Raw genomic sequence first — 17,998 nt, 5'->3', positions numbered from 1 at the left:
TATATATAATAATAGTAGCGCAGAGTCGGTAAATATACATCTAGATAGATGATAGAGAGTTGAGAGACAAAGCCACCACACCCCCCCACCCCCCCACCACCCACACCCCCATCACTCCCTCAAACACAAAATACAACAAACACAAAAAAGAAAAAAACATCACAAAAAACACACAACACAAAGCCACACACACTCACACTAAAAACAAAACACAAACACAACTTCAAACAACACACACACACACACTAACCATAACAATTCATCTGTCAATATAAACCACTCAACAATCCACACACTCACGATCATCACAACACACAACAATTGAACACCTCACACTATCAACACTCTCTCTCACACACAAGCGTAATAAAAAAAACTACATAACCACTAGACCTTCCATTCGAAAAATACCGGGAAATGTGAACAAATGTACAAAAGAGTATACATTATCTTTATACAGACCTCCTGGAACAACAGAAACATCTTTCAATTAATTACTAGGCATTACTAGTAATTGCATTGTCAATACAAGGGAAATTAAAGCTATTATTATACTTGGCTATTTATCTCCCTTTTATCGATTGGGAACAAAGAAAAATAAAGATAGGAGTCAAATGCACTAAGATGACAAGCAACAAGCGATAACATGAAATGCTTTCAGATTTTGAAGAAAATTTTTACCTTAACCAAATCATCAATATTCCAACAGGGAAGAAAATATATACTGGACCTTGTTTATTATTAGTATAGGGGAAGATGTAAGAGAGATCATACATCATCATCAACATATACATCCAATCAGACCACAAAATAATTGAAATCACAATGAATAAAGTTAAATAATCTGAAAAGTAGTGAAAAACAGATGCTGAAGCAGAAAGAGTCTCAGATCTTTTAAACTTTAGCCACAATCAAATAGATTGGAAAAAAAACAAAAAAAATAAAAAAGAAAAAAAAAACCAACTTAAAACGCAGCACTAGAAAGTCACTGAAAGATTTTGACGTTTCTCTTAACACAAATGATATACTAGAGAGAAGCTTTTTTCTATAATGCATGTAAAGATGTTTGTAGAATGTTTGTGCCCCAAAAAACAACAGAAACAAGAATATTATACCAAGAGATCGAAGGATCATGTTAAGAACAAGAAAAATAAGGTTAACAAATTGAAAAAAAACAACAGATCAGATGAAGAGACGAAAGGATCAAAGCAGAGATAAGGTTATTAGAAGATAAATTAAAAACTGTCTATAAGTAACCAAAAAGCAGCCCGAAAGAAGAAAAAAAAGAGCTGTGGAAGCTATAAAACAGAATGCAAAATATTTTTTATCTTGTGCAAACAACAGGATAAAGAAAACAGAAATTGGGCCTCTTGAGAATAATGCTGCAATGGTAACTGATTCAAAGGAAATGGCTGAATTACTCAAATTGCAATATGAGAAGTCTATAGTGTCCCAAGAATAGAAAAATTAATATCAGACCCACAACAACATTTTAGTATTATTAGTATCGAAGATGAATGTCTCACTGACTTCATATTCAATGCCCCCACTCCAAAAAGATATTCTTGAAGTAGTAAGTGAACCCCCCATCTCAATAAACTCAGCAGCTGGGCCAGATTTCCCCATCAAAATCCCAACAATCTTTTAAAAAAAAACTGCAAAGAAAACATAGCCCCCCCCCCACACCCCCCCCAGGCCACCCCCCCCCCCCACACATCCCGGACCCCAATCTCATCCCGCCCCCCCCCCGGCACCCCCCCCCCCCCCCGGACATATTCCCCCCCCCCCCCCCCTTGGCCCCCCCCACCCCCCGGCGCCCACCCGCTATCCCCCCAGCCCCCCCCCCCCCCCCCCCCCACCCCCCCCCCAAAGCCACTGGTAATTTTGTGGAGGAATCTTTTGGACATGGGGATTATCAAGCGGGGGGGGGGGGGGGTGGGGGGGGGGGGTGGGGGAGGGGGGGGGTGGGTGTCCAGCCTACTGAAAGAGGACACTATAATTCCAATATTTACCCCCCCCAAGGTCCCCCCGGAAACACCCCCCCCCAAGGTCCCCCCCCCCGCCCTCCCCCCCCCCCACCCCCCCCCCCCCCCCCCAGTCCCATAATTTTAGACCAGTACACTGACATCTCATATAAAAATATTTGAAAGGGTAGTGAGGAAAAAAATGTTCAGTTTTTAGAAAAAGAAAACAAGATAAACCCCTGGCAACATGGATTCAGAAGTGGTAGATCTTCTTTATCACAGATCCTGACATACTTCGAACACATACTAACGGACCTAACTGAAAATAGAGAAGTTGATGTAATATACCTAGACTTTGCAAAAGCTTTTGACAAAGTAGATCACGGCATTCTGCTACATAAGATTAAAGACCTTGGTATCGGCGGGAAAGTTGGAAGATGGATTTACAATTTCCTAATAAATCGTAAACGAAACGTACAAATTAATGGGCTTTACTCGAATGAAACGATTATTATGAGTGGGGTGCCACAAGGGACCGTTCTTGGGCCCTTGTTATTCCTTATTATGATTGGTGACATTAATAATGGTGTGAAACACTCGAAAGCAACATCATTCGCAGATGATACAAGAATAAGTACACCCATAGATAATGAAAACAAACTTAACGAGGATCTTCATACCATCTGTAAGTGGGCATATGATAATAATATGAAATTCAATACAGATAATTTTGAAATCATAAGATATAGTCCAACTGGAAATTTAGAGCAAGATCATATTTTGTCGAAGGTGTGAAGATTGAGGAGAAAAACGTAATAAATGATCTAAGACTCTATATGAGTAATGACATGAGTTTCAGTCACCATATAGAGCAGATTGTCAACAAAGGAAAAGTTATGAGTGGATGGGTAATGAGGACTTTTAACACAAGAGACCCAGAACACCTTTTACCACTATGGAAAACATTAGTGACCACAAGATTAGAATACCAATGCCAAGTATGGAGCCCAAATCTTACAAAAAATATAATGTTGATAGAACAAGTCCAAAGAATCTTTACACGTAAGTTAGATAATATGATGGATCTAAACTATTGGGAAAGACTAAAAAAAAATAAGACTGTACTCACAACAAAGGCGGAGAGAGAGATACTTCATTATATGTATGTGGAAAATTATTGAAAACTTAACACTAAATCCAAGACCTGTTGAAGGAGGGGGAATTCAGGTAAGACATTCCCCCAGGCAGGGAAGAACATGCTATTGCACTGGGATAAGTGCACAAACATACCTATTAAGAAAAAAGCAAAAACAAAGTTTCCTAATAAACCGATATAAATTGTTTAATAGCATACCGAAGGATATAAGAAACCTAAATCAGTGTAGTGTAAAAGTGTTTAAAAGAAAGCTAGATAAATGGCTACATTCAGTACCAGATGAACCACCAACATGTGGTAGTGAAAGAACGAGGGCTGAATCAAATTCCATCTCTCATCAAATTCAATTGCTTGCAACTGACAAAAAACGGGTGGTCCCCCAGGATGGCCCTGGCATGAGCTACTAACAAAGCTCATGCTGTAACTACCACCAAGTATATATATACATTGTATATATATATTATATATATATATATATATATATATATATATATATATATATATATATATATATATACATACATACATGTATATATATATATTGTGGGGTTTTCTTGCCACATTCGTGCAGTGAATACAGATGTTCTTTAGGCTGGCCATTGAAACACGTGGTGTTGTTGTGCGTCTGCTAATTTATTCAGAAAATTATATTGATATAAAATGATTAACACTTCTGTTTCAATGCAGTTAAAATATATAGTCTTCATAATGGAAATATATACACCTGATAAATGGTGTAACATAAATTAAACATGTCTTTCTTGTAGTAAATAAGCGTAAAATAAAAAACATCAAATATTGGTGGAACATGGGAGACATTACGTATGTAAAAGAAAACGGACCCGCCGTTTGGGGGGACTTAACTAAACTTTTTCATTTCTAAATTCAACATTCTCCCGGCCATAGGGGGCGATTTGCCGCCTATACAATAAATCAATGTTTTTACACATACCTTAAGCTACTTCATGAGGTATATGCTACTTACAAATAATTAAAAAATAAATCACTTCTTCTATCACAAATAATAAAAAATCCTTTGGCACTTAAAGGACTACATTTGTTGCTTCATTAACAAAACAGTAGTTTCTCATCTTAAACATAACTAAAGGACACTTTGGTGCAATATACACAGTTTGTAATTCTGTATTGACTTATAAATCTAACTTAATCGGAGCTTTAATAACTCTACCCGTCCTAGACTTTCTAGGTACTTCATCACTTACATTATTCAAGGGTACATCAATACTTCCATCACTTAAATCTACATCACAATGAATGTTATCACTTGAAACATCATCAAATTTTGCCACTTCATCAGGAGCAGACATATTCTTATGTTTACTTATCTCTAAATCATATGCTCTTTGTATGGGTCTAATCACTTCACCTTTCTTAGTTTTAACCTTTATACTTCTTACAATTCCATCTTTACCTGGAAATATATCAACAATTACTCCAATAGGCCACTTTAGTCTAGGTATATTATCTTCTTTGATTAATACAAGATCTCCTTTAGACAACTTACAATTTTGGGTAAAACCCTTTACAATATTAGGCAAATTAGTTTTGTAATTGTTGCTCCATACCTTCCAAAAATGTTCTAACTTTACATTTTGCACTATTGTCCTCTCATTCAAGTCTTTGGCATTTACATTGCATGGCACAATTTCTACTGAGGGTTTGCTGTGAGGGTTACATCCAAGAATGAAATGGGAGGGAGTGAGGTAGTGGAGAGGGTCTGGGTCTTCACTTACATATGTCAAGGGTCGAGAGTTAATACATCCCTCTATCTCAACAAGTACAGTCTCTAGTTCACGGACACTTATATAATTAAGACCTAGAGTTTTACGTAGGGCAAGTTTAACAGATCTAATGAGACGTTCCCACCAACCACCCCACCAAGGGGATCGAGGGACTATGAATTTCCATTTGGGGGCTAGATGTCCATACATGGCCACTACTTCACTTTTAGCTGCCAGAAAATATAACATTAGGCAAACCCCTTCTTGCTACAAATTTTCTTATGGCTAACATACAATCATACAAAGAGAGAGATTCTGTAAGTTCAAGATGAATGGCCCTTACTACACCACAGGTAAACAATAAAACATAAAACTTCTTGTCAGGGAAATCAGCACAAAAGAGGGGGCCTGCATAATCTAAACCCGTAACACTGAAGGGCCTAGCTGTAGTTATTCTTTCTTTGGGCAGTGGCGCTACAGGTTGACTGCAGGGTCTAGAATCAAGCCAACGACAAATCAAACATTCCTTTACTATGGTCTTTGCTAATTTCCTTACACTAATAATCCAAAATTGAGTTCGTATGGATGATATCACACTATCCACACCAGCATGCTTTAAGTATTTGTGCTGAAATTTGATTAAGAGCTTAGCATATTTACCTTTGGGAATTATGAAAGGGTGTTTTATGTCATAGTCTAACTCTGAGAACTCGAGACGACCTTTGATTCTAAGCAATCCTTTGTCATCAATGAATGGGTCTAACTTTCTTAATTTTGAGCTGAGAGGAAGAGTCTTGTTACTTGAGAGAAGCCTAATTTCATTTGCAAATGCTTCCTGCTGTATATTGTATATTAATTTCAAACTAGCTAATTCTATTTCTTCAGCAGTGAGGGGACCTTGTACCTTCCTCCCTTTACAATTATCTATGAATCTTAACACATATGCTGTTACCCTTAAGGCCTTTTCTAAATCACTAAACTTCTCTAAATCTATCAAGGGAGAGTGTGTCACTTGAACACTAAGGCATATAGGTACACTTGTAGTACAGGGCACTTCTAAATCTAAGCCTTGTTTTACATCTTCCTTATCATGACAAAGGACACTGGCTAACATAGGGGGTCCATACAACCACTGACTATTATGAACAAGTTTGTCTGCCAACACGCCACGAGTTATTATATCAGCAGGGTTTTCTTCACTAGGACAATGCTGCCAGCACTCTGGTGACGTGAACTCTTTAATTTCCTTTACTCTATTTGCAACAAATATGTCTTTCTTGCTTAAGTCACCTTTGATCCATGACAAGGCAATTGTGGAGTCACTCCAACACCTAACTTTAGTTCTACTGTCTAAATGTAGGGAATTCATTACAAAATTTACTAATCTACTACACATGAGAGCACCCATTAACTCTAAACGTGGTAATGTTAATGCCTTTATTGGTGCAACGCGTGACTTAGACATAACTAATGAGACCTTAAATGAGCTATTGTCCACAGGTACACGGAGATACACACATGCACCATATCCCTTTTCAGAGGCATCACCAAACCCGTGCAACTCAATATTATCCTTAAGATCTCCCCAAAGCATACCTGGAAAATAACTTCTATCCACATGAAATGCATTGAGACTTTGACTACTATGAATCCACTTTTGAAACTTTACTTTTAACTCTAAGGGCAATTCTTCATCCCAATCTAACTTTAATTTCCACACCTCTTGGAATAGAATCTTACCATACATGATGAATGGACTTATAAGACCTAAAGGGTCAAACATCTTTGCTATTATACTTAGAATACTTCGTTTGGTGTGGGAGACTTCTACACTGTCATCAGGTTTTCTACAATCAAAGGAGAAGGTATCTTGTACATTACACCACCTCAACCCTAACACACTACTTGACTCATCACCATCATGTATGTGATACACACCATCTTTTGACTTAGAAGTAATTGACATACAGTTTGAAACTAGCTTTGTAAGATCCATGCTACAATCTGCCAGCATACTACGTGCATCACAGAATTTATCATGTGCATCTTTAACTGAATCTGCCCCACTCAACCAATTATCTGTGTACATATCAGTCTTTAGTTCTTGGACTACTTTACTTTGAGGGTACTTAGCAAGATGGGTTTTAAGTGTGGCATTCAAAAGAAAGGGACTAGATGTATTGCCAAAGGGAACACGGTTGAACCTCATGTGTCTTATGGTGCCATCCTCTTTAGGTAGCAAAAATCTATGCACATCCTTGTCTTCCTTGCGTACATTTATTTGCAGAAATGCCTTCTTTATATCTGCAGTTATAGCAATGGGCCAACGACGAAAGCGTACTAAAACTTCAACTAAATCTGGGTTAAGTGAAGGGCCAGAATGAAGACAGTCATTTAAAGAAACACCATTAAAGCAGGAGGCTGAGGCATCAAAGACAGGTCTTATCTTAGTGCTACTACTATTTAACTTTATCACAGGACGGTGAGGCATGTAATATACGGGATTTACATTTGAAATTTCATTACTAGGTACTTCTTCTATTATGTTTTCATCCTCATAACTAGCCAACACCTTGAGATAATCTTTCTTTAATTCTTTATCTTTATCAAGCTTTACTTGTAACCTGTTAAGTCTCCTCCTCGCAATACTTTCATTATTTATGAGTTTTTCCTTGACTGAATCATTCTTCCATGGCAGTGCAACCTCGTATCTATCAGCTTTAAACTGTACATTATTCTTAAATTCCTGCATTACTTTTGAGTCACTATTATCTTGCACTACTTCCTTTGGCCTAATTCCAACAGTTTCTAAATCCCAAAACTTACACAAGTCAGAATCAGACAGGGGGGAAATACACAAAAGTTGTGTTTCAGAATACCTGAAGGTGGTGTGAGCAGAATCAGGTAACCTTCCAGACAACACATACCCAAAGATGGACCTCATAGCCACAACACACTCCTTTTGGATGGCATCTGCTGCTGAAATTAATGTCCAGTAGTAATCAAGACCAATTAACACATCTATCACCATGGGGGAAGCACTGTTGTAATCATCTGCTAATTCAACATGGGAGAAAGAATTTAACACATGGTTAGGCACAACAGGTCTCACAAGAGGCTGACAAATCTTAGGAATTTCAGCTGTAATGACAGGAACAACATTGTTATCTTTATCTAACATACTTATTTTGAAAACATTTCTAAGTTCTTCTTTTCCAGTACTGTGACCCCCAAAACTAGAATAGGGTATTGGGTTACTGGTTAACCATTGTGGTTTGCATTTCTTAATAAAACTACTACTTATATAACTTCTATCAGCCCCATTATCAAACAACACTTTAGCTGTAACAATCCTACCATCAGTACCACATACTTTTACCTTGGCTGTCTGTAAGACTGTACAACTACCACCTTGACTAGACATGAGTGTTACGTTGTCCGACTTCTGACCCTTGTTGACTTCTTCTTCTTGTCTTGGGCTAAAGTCCAACTTGACGCCACACATGAGGGTATTGTGGTTTCCTTCGCAGCTTGCACACTTTATCTGAGCCTTGCAGAATCTTGAAGAGTGTCCACTGTTAAGGCACTTAAAGCAGACACCTAGACTTCTAATCTTCTCACCTCGTTCCTGCCCACTTAACTTCTGCACATTGAAGCAGTTTTCAGACTTGTGTTTCTTCTTACAAAAACAGCAGACAGGAAGTTCTTGCTTAGACGAGGTATGAAGGGCTGCGGCAGAGAACTTCTTCTTCTTGGGGGCACTACTTTCGGTCTTTCCCTCAGCAACATTCTTCTTTCCTCTGAAGGCTTCGGACCGCTCTAATCTTGAGATCTCCTTATACAGGAAGTCGAGGAGAAAGTCTAGATCACTCTCATGTCCATCCCCATCTCTAGCCCACTCTAGCCGCAGGTCGTGAGGTAAACGGGAAAGGATAATTGGAGTGAGGAACACTTCACACTGCTTCCCAGTGACGCCTAATGCTTCTAAACTGCGGACGTGTGTAAGAATTTCATCACGAAGCTTCCACAGCTGCGTCACTGACTTTTCACTACTTGTACTTATGCTAAGTTTACCATTCAGAAGAGCTTGGACATGGGTAAAGATGATTCTTTCTTTCCTGCCGTATCTCTCCTTCAGTAGATCACATGCCACTTGATAATTAGCACTTGTGTGGGCCAATCCTTTAACCACATTCTTGGCATCTCCTTCCAGCAGTGACAATAAGTATGCATACTTGCTAATTACTGGAATGTCAGTTGCATCAATGTGGGAAATGAACTGGTCCCAGAATGACTGCCACTGAATAACATCACCCGAAAACTTGGGTAACTCTAACTTGGGTAACTTGACGTTCACAGCTGCTTGACTATCTTGGGACACTATATCTTGCGCGTCGGCCGCTACTAATTCTTTAACTTTGGCTTCAGCTAGCATCCTAAACTTGGCACACTGTGTTCGAAATTCATGGGCATCATCCAATACTTGATCGAGTGCACTGTCTTCTACGACACTCTCATATTCTTCTTGTACTTCGTCAAACTTCTCTAGTCTCTTATCATATTGCTTGATGGCGTGTTCTAATTCTATTAATGTGACATCAGGTTTAGCAAGGATATCACCTATGGCCTCAGACGCTCTTGTCAGCCAGCCCTTGCACGCACATCTTGCCTTATTTATCTTCTTCATCTTATATTCACTGCACTGAAACTAGTCTCTTATGTTCTTTACCTTGTTGGGATCTTGTTCCCGGGTCTGGGCACCAAAAATACACTCAACAGGTTATGGGCCCAGAATTAAGGAATTTGATGGTAATGCAGATAATTATGATTTGTGGGAAGAAAAATTCACAGGGGCTCTCCGAGTTCTGAAACTTCATCTTGCTTTTGATAAGTATGCTAGCAAACGCCCAAATGATTATGATTTGGAAGAGGCCAAGGAAACAATCTATGCACACTTAACAGGTTGTCTTGACAGAACGTCACTTGGCATGATAAAGCGTGAAGCGAGGGGAGATGGAGTGAAAGCATTGACATTGCTACGAAAACACTACCTAAGAGAAACACAACACAGATTGTTTGCTCTATGGAGATCATTCATAAACAAAAGGATGGATGATGACAGTGTTACAGCATATCTTACGTCTATAGATGAGACAGTAGCTGCTCTCAGGGAAATAGATGAACACATTTCTGATGGTCTTATAGTAGTACGAACACTGGATGGACTTCCAAAGAAGTACGAAAATTTTGTTGATGTAGCTAGCCAGCGTAATCCTCCATACCAGTACAGTGAATTAAAGATAGCATTGTTAAGTCAAGAGGATCGTCTGAAGGATACTTCTAGCACAGAGAGTATCATGAATGTCAACAACAACAATACAGTGAAACAGAAGAAATGTTTCAAGTGTAGTGAACCAGGCCATTTTGCATCAAAATGCAGCAAAGGAGGTAAGTTCCAGAGAGTGAACAATCCTCAAAATACTAGAAAGTGGTGTAACTTTCATAAATCTAGAACTCACAGTAACAGTGAATGTAGAGTGAAGAATCCTAAGAAGAGTAGTAATTCAGTAAACTCAGCAAATGACACAAGTGAAGAACAAAATCAAGAGTTTTCTTTTCATGTAACACACTCATCAAGGTTTCATACTGTTAAGGAGACCAACAATGAGCTGTATGATTGTAGAAAACAGAATGTAGCTAACTTAGAAGAAGAAGGCTTCTTAATGATTGACAGTGGCTGCACTTCACATATTGAGAAAACTGAACCAAAGTTTGTGAGATTTCAAGAATCCTTTGATCCACAAAACCATTACATAGAGCTGGCAGATGGCCAAAGACAACAAGGAACAGTGAAAGGAGTCGGTGATGTGAAAGACTTCATTCAGGATCGAGATGGCAACTCACAAAGAATTCTACTAAAAGATGCATTATACATACCAGGATTCAAACAAGATATCATGTCAATTTGGAAAGCTATCAAGAGTGGGCATACTGTTACTTTCTCACCAGAAGGCAGTACTCTAACTACCAAGGATGGCACGATATTCAACATTGTGGAGAAAAACAAGTTGTTCTATCTACGTAGAGGTAAGCCACACACTGGTTCTCAGATGGATAAGTTTAACAAAGTCCGTGTAGGAGAAGCCAAGCACACCCTAGAGGAGTGGCATAAAATCCTAGGGCATTGCAATGTGGCTGATGTGCAAAAACTTGAAGCAACTGTTGACGGAATGCATATAACTAGGAAAGACAAGTTCAACTGCACCACATGTACACTAGGTAAGATGACACAGTATAGGAGTAAAGAACCTGACAAAAAGGCCCAACAGCCTTTAGATTTAGTCCACTGTGATGTAGTTGGTCTTGTAAACCCACCAGCACGAGGAGGTTACAGATACAGCATCTCCTTTATTGATGATTACTCCGGAGCTCTTAGAATTTACCTAATTAAAAGTAAGAGTGATACTGTGACAGCTATGAAAAGATACCTTGCAGAAACAGCACCATATGGGAAAATTAAACGCCTAAGATGTGACCACGGAACAGAGTTTACGAACAAGGAGTTCAGAACACTTTTAACAGAGAACAAGATTAAACAAGAGTTCTCTGCACCTTATTCACCACATCAGAATGGCACAGTTGAGAGATCACACAGGTCAATATTTAACATGGCTCGCTGTTTGCTGATTGAGTCAAAATTACCTAAAGATATGTGGAGTTATGCTGTAAAGACTGCCTGTTACATCAGGAATAGGTGCTATAACCCCAGGACTCAAAAGACCCCAGTAGAAATGCTTACTGGAAGACGGCCAAACATAAGCAAAATGAATATCTTTGGAACAAGATGTTTTGCATATGAACAAGAGAGTAAGAAACTAGATCCAAGGAGTAAGGAGGGAGTATTTGTGGGCTATGATGATCAAAGTCCAGCCTACCTGATATACTTTCCTGATACTCAGACTATAAGAAAGGTAAGAATAGTCAAATTTGTGGATAACTCATCTTGTAAGACAGAATCCTCAAGTGCCGAGCAAAGTTTGAGTGACGACTACATTTTGGTGGAGACGAGGCTCCAGCAAAAACCACTTCAAGCAGCACAAGATGAGACGCCAGCTGACGCTGATGGGGACAGGAAATGTCCAGCTAAAGAACAAGAAGGAATACCAGTGGATGAAGATGCAGAAAGAAGATACCCATCCAGAGAAAGAAAGAAACCCTCAAGGTTAGATGACTATGTTACAGATGATCAGGACAACAGTATCTCCAGTGTGACACATACTAGCTATATACATCACTGCTATCGAATGTCACATGATCCAATACCAGTCACCTACCAAGAAGCTATAGCATCTCCAGAGGGACATCAATGGAAGAAAGCCATGGATGAGGAGATTGCTTCACTACAGGACACCACCACCTATGAACTCACAACACTACCCAAGAATCGCGCAGCAGTGGGTGGAAGATGGGTGTATCAAGTGAAACCTGGACCTAACGGTAAAGGAAAATTCAGGAGGCAAAGTTCTTAAAACAAATAATGTATGATCTATTTGGATTTAAGATTAAGTCAGTAGATTTAGGAGTTGACAACCAAGGTGCTATTAATCTAGCCAAAAAAACCATAAATTACCAAAGGTCAAAACATATTAACATTCGTTACCATTTCATTAGAGATGAAGTGAAGATGGGTAATGTGAACTTATTCTTTATACCTACCAGAGAGAATCCAGCTGATATATTTACCAAACCTGTATCTCAGAAGAAGTTGAAAGATTTTAAGTTTATCAGAGGATAGATTCTCTCGTACATTATAACCAATCTTTAATTAAGAGGGGGTGTTAGAATAATTAAAGATTATGATAGAATTAGAATGCATATAGTTTTATATCTACTGTTTATACCTCAGAAGAATACCTCATGTTTAGTTTAGTTACCCCCGAAATGAATGTTTTCTTTAATATGCGCCACCCTACGGCAATATTTACAAAGTGTAATGTAAACAACCCTCTTCTCTCCACGGACTTCTCCCCGAATACACGCTTGTACGCAGTAGCTGTGTTTCTCTGATCCCCACATCAATTATCTGTACATTGACAAGCCAAACTTCCTTATTTCACGCATAGAAGATGACATCTTCCACCACCTCAACAATATATATATATATATATATATATACATATTTATATATATATATATATATATATATATATATATATATATATATATATATATGTGTGTGTGTGTGTGTGTTTGTGGGTGTGTGTTTGTGTGTCTGTGTGTGTGTGTGTTTATGTGTGTATGGATGTGAGTGTGTGTGCGTGTAGATGTGCGTATATGTGTATAGATGTGTTTGTGTGTGTGTGAGTATGTACGTTTGTGTGTATGGGGGGGGGTGTATGTTATGTGTAATTAAGAGGGGCCTACTAGCTCGCTCGACCAATTTAGATGGGTCTCTCCTCAAAACTATTTACATTTTCTTTGTTTATGAATATGAGAAAATGAACATTTTTTTAGGGAGAAACAAAAGTTACTATTTGTACATGGTTACAAGTATTTCATAGTCATTCCATTATAATTCTAAAATGAGTATAACGTATTTTGGGTTTTGCTACCCTCATTTGCACTATTTCTATTCACAATTCCATCGGTATTATTAATGCTACGAGTTTCCAAATCATTAGTGCTGCTGTTATATTTATCATTGTTGCAATTGCCTTCAAGATTGTTTGCAATATTACATACTTTTTCGCTGCATATTCTACTTTTATTCTTGATTTTCATATTATTTATATTCTTATCACATTTCTTCATAGTAGTGATACAACGAATGTCAATATTTTTCATATCGTTACTATCATTATCATCGTCATTATAATAGTTACCATTATCTTCATTATCACCCGCATCATTTTTAGCATAATTGTATTCTATCATCATCATAATCATTATCATTATCATCATCATCATCATCATTATGGACCATTGCCATTTTATTACTATTATTACAATGGTAGTGATAATGATAATAATAATAACAATAATAATAATGATAATAATAATGATAATAATAATAATAATGATAATAATAATAATAATAATGATAATAATAATAATAATAATAATGATAATAATAATAATGATAACAATAACGGTAATCGTTATTGTTATTATCATTATCATTATTATAATAAAGATAATGATAATCAAAATATCAATATCACCATCATCATTATCATAATTTCATTATCAACATTACTATTATCATCATTATCATTGTTATTGCCCTTGTCAACATTATGAATATTATTGCCATTATCATAAGTATCGTTACTCTCATTATTGCCATAATTGTCTTTTATGATGCTTCTTTTATTTAGTCGCAGTCTTTTCCAATTGGCAGGAAAATCAATAATCTAATGACATATGGGTTTAGCGGTTGCATGAAATCATAGTTTGATTGTCTGTCTTCTGCCAGGACTCTAAGGAAGATTTCAGCAATGTATACTTATAAAAAAAAATGAAAGAAAGAGAGAAAGAAAAAAAAAAAAAAAAAAAAAAAATATATATATATATATATATATATATATATAGAGAGAGAGAGAGAGAGAGAGAGAGAGAGAGAGAGAGAGAGAGAGAGAGACTTTGATTAAAATAATATGATGAGTAACAATAAGTAGAACTGATAGTGACATATGGAGAAAATGTTTGAATATGAATTGACACATTCTAATGATATCATATGTAAATATTGTTCTCATATTTTCCATTTCATTATCATTCAGACACTCCTACCTCTACATCTGTAACGATAATATGGAATTTGTATGGTCATTTACCTGTATTTTCCTTCAACTCTGTAAGGTAGAAGCTGCATCTATATATTTCATATCAAGTTCTTGTATTCAAGAACTTTGTATGAGATGGCTGTGAGTGAGATAGGAAAATAGCTGTCTGGGAAAAGCCTTTTCATCTGTCTTGAAAAAAGGGTCAATATTTGCACAGAGCCAGACGTTATGGAAGAAAGCAGCGAAGAAAGGTTATGTACATAACTTTTGCAGAAGAAAGGTAAAGAAAAGGTTCGAGGTAAAGAAATGCTTTCTCCTGGAGTGGCTGTACTGTATACGATTTTTTTTTATTTGCTTCTTTGCTTGGTTTTGTTTAATCGTTTATAAACTAGCAATCATCCGTCATGGTGGGTGTCTCATTTCCTTTGTGTAGATATAGCCTAGAATTGTGCGATCATTATTCAGACTGTTTGTCTAAGGGTACTGACATAATTGTTCTTCTTTATCTTCCAGTGAGTGAAATTATTTAGGGTGTCCTGCCTGGTACCATAAAAAGAGTTGGAAGCTTTTTCTGGTACTGTGTACAAGGTATGTGTCTATACATTTTTGTTACTTTAACAAAGGAATTCTGACAAGTTCCACATGCGTAATGCTGTACTTATACTTATGTGGTTGCGTGTGGCATTGATTCTTGTAATATTGCATGTGTAAATTCCTGGAGGGGCCTACGTGTGTTTCTTCTTAGTCATGTGAATGTGACATTTTATTCCTAAAAGGACGTCTAAGATGTTGCACGCTTTTGCTCCAATAAACTATAGATTGCCTTGTCTGATTCAGCTGCATTGATATCAAAAGCGCTACAGAACAGCACCATTTATCGTAGTTACTTTCTGTGTGTACTTGGAAGGAGGTCGGTGCTGTCAGTGATATGTTTGCTCGGAATGGTGTTGGTAGGAAAGAGATGGCTTTATTGGCTACCATGGAGAGATGGATTGTGGTTTGAGTCCGTCTTGGGTTGAACGCTATTTGCCTGGACGGAAACCCATTACTAGTGTCCAGATAGGAAAGAGAGTTCTGGAAAGATATTTCGCATTAGACTGTGAACTGCAGAAAGTGGCTAGAAAAAAGTCACAGGTTGTACGCCGGAGTTCAAATCTGTTTCGAACAGTGAGACTTCTTAGTAAACACTATCAAACTGCATTTACGTGTAACACTCGCTTTAAAGAATTGAAAGATGATCTCTGCCGTCGGTTCATCTCATTATCTTTAAAGCACACCTTAATCCTGGGAATGGCGTTTAAAGATACCAAGGCTGGGAGCTAGAGAGACAAAGAGAGAATGGATTATCCTTGGAAAATATGGGGAAGGATGCCTTTTTAAGATTATAAAAGGTATGGACGAGGAGGAGACGAATCAAGAGCAGTAAAAAAAAAAAAAAAAAAAAAAAAAAAGTAAGTTGAACAGAAAGTTTATATTCAAAGGGTCCGAGAAGTAGAGATGCTATTTGGAAAGGCTGTCTGTGTAATTACACTGCAGGAATTGGATAGAGCAAAGAAAATAAAAAGATGAAGAAAAGGAGAAGAGCAAAAACAAAACAAATATTATGTATGCGCACCTGTTCCAGATCCACGAGAACCTGATGCCAGCCAGTGACAACACAGTGTAAAAGACCCATTGTAACTGACGCGATACAAAACGACGTGCTTAAAAAAAAAAAAAAAAAAAAAAAAAAAAAATACATATTTCTGTAAGTAACTGTTTATATGCGTAGGGATATTTAGAGCACCATGCGAATAAATGGCTGTGTCACCCAACACAGACAACAAAAAGAAAATGATATTTATTTTAGGTTTAATTGCATTCTGTGATGCATCGTGAACCTTGTGCCACGACAAAGTTGATAATGTTAGTATTTATTCAAGTATTCTCACTTCTCAAGACTGGTGCTTATTTACCGAAACTGTAATTACATCCAGTGTAAGAGTAAGAAATAAAACTCAAAACATATACAGTGTTTAGAATATTTAAGACACTATTTTAGATTCCATGAGGATGTTCCGTCTACATTCCATGGGGGGAGGGGGGCGGGGGGGAGGGGGCGGGGGGGGAGGGTTCTAGATGTATTGAAAGTGACAAGTCAGCTTAAGCCGTTGAGATTGTAATCAGGCGTATTTCCAGACTCAAAAAGCCTTTCAGGTAAAAAGCTCTTCCTTTTCCAGAATGAACGAGAGAGAGAGCGACTGAGAGAATCATTTTGGAAAAAGGGGCGAATCTCTTTGGTATGGTTTCGATGCGCAGACTGGCACGCTGGCGCTCTTTCTCCTTCGTTCTCTCTTTCCCTTCGTCTGGCTGTGTTTCCGTATTTCTCTCTGTTTCTCTTCTCTCTCTCTCTCTCTTCCTCCTTCGTTCTCTCCTTCCCTTCGTCTGGCTGTGTTTCCGTATTTCTCTCTGTTTCTCTTGTCTCTCTCTCTCTTCCTCCTTCGTTCTCTCCTTCCCTTCGTCTGGCTGTGTTTCCGTATTTCTCTCTGTTTCTCTTCTCTCTCTCTCTCTCCCTTCATCGTTCTCTCCTTCCCTTCGTCTGGCTGTGTTTCCGTATTTCTCTCTGTTTCTCTTCTCTCTCTCTCTCTCTCCCTCCTTTATTCTCTTCTTCCCTTCGTCTGGCTGTGTTTCCGTATTTCTCTCTGTTTCTCTTCCTTCTCTCTCTCTCTCCCTCCTTCGTTCTCTCCTTCCCTTCGTCTGGCTGTGTTTCCGTATTTCTCTCTGTTTCTCTTCTCTCTCTCTCTCTCTCCCTCCTTCGTTCTCTCCTTCCCTTCGTCTGGCTGTGTTTCCGTATTTCTCTCTGTTTCTCTTCTCTCTCTCTCTCTCTCCCTCCTTCGTTCTCTCCTTCCCTTCGTCTGGCTGTATTTCCGTATTTCTCTCTGTTTCTCTTCTCTCTCTCTCTCTCCCTCTTTCGTTCTCTCCTTCCCTTCGTCTGGCTGTGTTTCCGTATTTCTCTCTGTTTCTCTTCTCTCTCTCTCTCTTCCTCCTTCGTTCTCTCCCTCCCTTCGTCTGGCTGTGTTTCCGTATTTCTCTCTGTTTCTCTTATCTCTCTCTGTTTCTGTTTGTCTCTTCGTTTTTTGTCTGGTTCTGTCTATCCATCCCTCTGCTTCCCTATTCCCTTCTCACATTCTCTCTTTTTTTTTCCCCCATCCTCTGTCTCTCTCTTTATCCGGTCCTTCCCTCTATCTTATTCTCTCCTCTTCTCTCCCTCCTTTCCCCTCACACCCATCCTCGCTCTCCTCCCTCTCTCATTCCCACCTTCCTTCCCTCTCTTCTCCTCTCCCTCCTCGCTCCCTCTAGCTCTTTCAGACC

General features: G+C 38.2%; 1 protein-coding gene across 1 annotated transcript; it reads right to left on the bottom strand.

Annotated features, from left to right (window-relative positions):
- Positions 1–5,088: 5,088 nt before the first annotated feature.
- Positions 5,089–9,623, bottom strand: LOC147469003 (uncharacterized). The gene has a single exon (XM_086551781.1). The coding sequence runs from the start codon at positions 9,547–9,549 to the stop codon at positions 5,089–5,091; it is 4,461 nt and encodes a 1,486-aa protein (XP_086407907.1). The 5' UTR covers positions 9,550–9,623.
- Positions 9,624–17,998: the final 8,375 nt, after the last annotated feature.

The sequence above is a fragment of the Penaeus japonicus genome, unplaced genomic scaffold (assembly GCF_977035675.1).
Source record: "Penaeus japonicus unplaced genomic scaffold, GWHDUDI00000001_assembly GWHDUDI00000025, whole genome shotgun sequence".
In the NCBI taxonomy this organism is placed as follows: Eukaryota; Metazoa; Arthropoda; class Malacostraca; order Decapoda; family Penaeidae; genus Penaeus; species Penaeus japonicus.
This window is presented reverse-complemented; position numbering and strand designations above follow the sequence as displayed.

Coding starts and splice junctions, on each gene's coding strand:
- LOC147469003 (XM_086551781.1), bottom strand. CDS start 9,549: ATGAAGAAGATAAATAAGGCAAGATGTGCGTGCAAGGGCTGGCTGACA.